At 33.0% G+C, this 3,197-nt stretch overlaps 1 protein-coding gene across 1 annotated transcript; it reads left to right on the top strand.

Moving 5' to 3' along the window:
* The first annotated feature begins 235 nt into the window (after window positions 1-235).
* On the top strand, window positions 236-2,599 carry LOC103496428 (GATA transcription factor 8-like). The gene is made up of 3 exons (XM_008458266.3): window positions 236-441; window positions 613-872; window positions 1,502-2,599. The coding sequence occupies exons 2-3, from the start codon at window positions 639-641 to the stop codon at window positions 2,249-2,251; spliced, it is 984 nt and encodes a 327-aa protein (XP_008456488.3). The 5' UTR covers window positions 236-441; window positions 613-638; the 3' UTR covers window positions 2,252-2,599.
* The last annotated feature ends 598 nt before the right edge of the window (window positions 2,600-3,197 follow it).

Raw genomic sequence — 3,197 nt, forward strand, 5'->3', positions numbered from 1 at the left:
GTTAAGTGGATTTAAGGTTGTGAATATAATTTAAGTTACAATTAGATTTTACATTTATATATATATATAAAAAATAGATTCTAGATTAAGGAACATAGAATTAGAATTGAAAAAAAAAAAAGAAAAAGAAAAAGGAGAAATTGGTTGTGGGAAAGTGGGCCATTGGTGTAATGAAAGAAGAAAGAGAAAGCTTGAAAATGAAGATATATATATAAATATAAAAATACAGCTAAGCATCCCAACAACAACCACTCTGTGTTTCTTTTTAGTCTCTTCTTTTGTTTCCCTCCTCCTTCATCTTCATCTCAAATTCATTTCACAACTCTCTCTCTCTCTCTCTCTCTCTCTAATGGAACTTTCTCTTACCAATTCTTAAACTCTATCTCTCTCTCAAACTCTCTATTCCCATTCTCCTCACTTCCATTTCTATTTTAATTTCAGGTAATTTCAAATTCCTCACCTCCATATATATTTTCCACAAATTATGTATTGTATTTTTTTGAGATAACGGAGATTCACTTTTTTTTTTTTTTTTTTTTTTTTTTTATGGATATTGGTATTCTTATTCCTTGTATATATGAATTTAATTTTTTTATGTTTCTTTTTCCTCAGGATAAATTTTTATTTGTTTAAAGAGGATGATTGCAGCAAATACCGTGGAGGAAATTGACTGTGCGAATTTCTTCGACAATATTGAGGACCTTCTTGAAGACCTTGATGATCACGACGTCGATTTTAATACCAACTCCGCTGCCTTCCCTCCCATTTGGTCTCAACATTCCGATTCTTTGCCTTCCGACGCCGTCGTCGACCCCGTCCTGTTTCCCGTTAATACTGCTGACTCTGCACTCTCCCCCGACCTCTGTGTTCCGGTCAGTTCTCAATCTTAAAAACTAATTCAATACTTCAACTTTTAACTTTCCATCATCAAAATTTTAATTTTCAAATTTTGTGAAAATTAAGCTCTCAATTTCTTTTTTACTGATCAATTCTGAAAGTTTGACACCATATTGGATGATATAAGGATGGATATAGCATCATATCCGTCGTTATACTATATATTAACCAATATATTGGTAAATTGAATGATTTAATATTTTGATATAAAGTATTAATAAATATATGTAAATAGGTTAAATATCTTCTATTTAGCCCATATGAATTGAATACGATAGAATGAGGTTGGAGGCAACCATTTATTGTGCATTACTGCTTCACCCAATTAAAATTTCTAAGTTTTTACAAAAAGACATTAAAATATTTATGTTTTATGTGGATAGAAAAAATAGATTATGGACTTTAATTTTTATCTAACTCAAAATTTTATAAATTTTCTGAAATGGGTTTCATATTAAATATATGAAATTAAAGAGACATTAAAAATAATGACGTCATGATGAAAAGTGAATTGAAAAAAAGGGGTTGTGATAGGCTAAGTAGTAGACTATGGTAACATACAATGGTCCAAATTTGATAAAATTCTCTCTTTTGTGTTTTTCAGTACGATGACCAAATGGAATGGCTCTCAAACTTCGTTGACGATTCCTTCTCCGGCGCCGAAACTCTAACCATCAACACTTCCAATTCATCACCGCCGAGCCAATTTCACATCTCAAGTCCAGTCTCCGTTCTCGACAGTAGCAGCAGCAGCAGCTCCAGCTTTGACGAAAAAAAACCTTTAACCACCAAGGACGGTAGACGAGGCCGCGCTCGCAGCAAGCGTCCTCGACCAACCACTTTCATTCCCCGGCCACCGCAACTCATTTCACCAACGAATTCAGGCAGTAAGGTTTCGTCGGAATCAGAGAACTACGCCGAATCCTGTTCTCCATTACCATTACCAAAGAAAACGAAGAAAATCAAATTGACATTCCGACGAGATCAAAACGATGCCCTTAATCCGCAAGGGATGAGAAAATGCCTACATTGTGAAGTGACGAAGACGCCACAATGGAGAGCAGGGCCATTAGGACCTAAAACTCTATGTAATGCTTGTGGGGTCAGATACAAGTCGGGCCGCCTGTACCCGGAGTACCGACCGGCAGCCAGTCCAACTTTTGTCCCCTGTTTACACTCCAATTCGCACAAGAAAGTTCTCGAGATGAGAATAAAACAAGTGAAGAAAGGTGTGGAGTTGACGGGGGAAGAATCACCACCGGAACTCATTCCAAATACAGACAGCGGCATTATCCTGGGGTACATTCGACCGGAGAAAGCCATATTGACCGTCCCCTCTCAAACAATTCCTTAATTTTTTTTTTTTTTTTTGAAAATTTAATTTGTAGGGGTTATTTGTACAAAGAGATGGGGATTTGGGAGTAGAAGGAAAGAAATAGAAAGAGAGAATTTAGAATATTTATAAGGGTTTTAGGGAGAGAGATGATATATGAAGAGTAGAAAGGACTAGGGGTTTTTAGTTTGGTTATTAATTGCCACATTAGGTCCTTTATTTATAAGTTTATTATTAGATATTGGTTTTTGGTTTTTGGGGCTTTCTTATTCTTTTGTTTCATTTTCATTTTCATATATCATGTTTGGTTATCACAAAATTCTTTTTGCAGTTTAAACGGTGAATGAAAAGTTGTTCAATTTTTTTTTTTTTTTTTTTCTTTTTTTATTTTTCTTTTTCTCATTATCTTTCATCCTTTGTTTTTCTTAAGGATACATAGAATATACATATATATAAATCCCGTCTTATTTACTTAGGATGAAGTGCATCGTAGTTTGGTTGGATTCAAATAAATGCAAATTAAATTTTGTTAGATTGGTATATGGCTACCATCCAAAGTTATTATTAATCTTAGAATGCAAATTTGTATCTCACTTATAATTATGTAAGGGTATATTTATTATTTATTTTAGTTTTATTTAATTTCACTACTTTTGGATCATTTATTCTCTAACAACTGCAAAAGTAGATCTAACACTTTGTACATAATTCTTTTTCTTCTACAACTTAGAAATTCAGCTTTTAATCTTTATTCAATATTAAAAAATAATTTAACCAATTTGTTTTGTATTAACATTTTATTTATTTTTAAAGTAACTTGAAAATAAATTACAAGGTAACTCAAAATTATTCCACTCACGCGTTTCAACGGATGTATATGCTAAATGATACAATCTGATAGGTCAATTTATGATGTTAGTGTAACAAAATTAAGTCCGTAGAGACAACATTAAACCTAAAGTTGCAA

This window comes from Cucumis melo, chromosome 3 (assembly GCF_025177605.1).
Source record: "Cucumis melo cultivar AY chromosome 3, USDA_Cmelo_AY_1.0, whole genome shotgun sequence".
Taxonomy (NCBI): Eukaryota; Viridiplantae; Streptophyta; class Magnoliopsida; order Cucurbitales; family Cucurbitaceae; genus Cucumis; species Cucumis melo.

Coding starts and splice junctions, on each gene's coding strand:
- LOC103496428 (XM_008458266.3), top strand. CDS start 639: ATGATTGCAGCAAATACCGTGGAGGAAATTGACTGTGCGAATTTCTTC. Junction 873..1,501: donor CCCCCGACCTCTGTGTTCCG/GTCAGTTCTCAA, acceptor TGTGTTTTTCAG/TACGATGACCAAATGGAATG.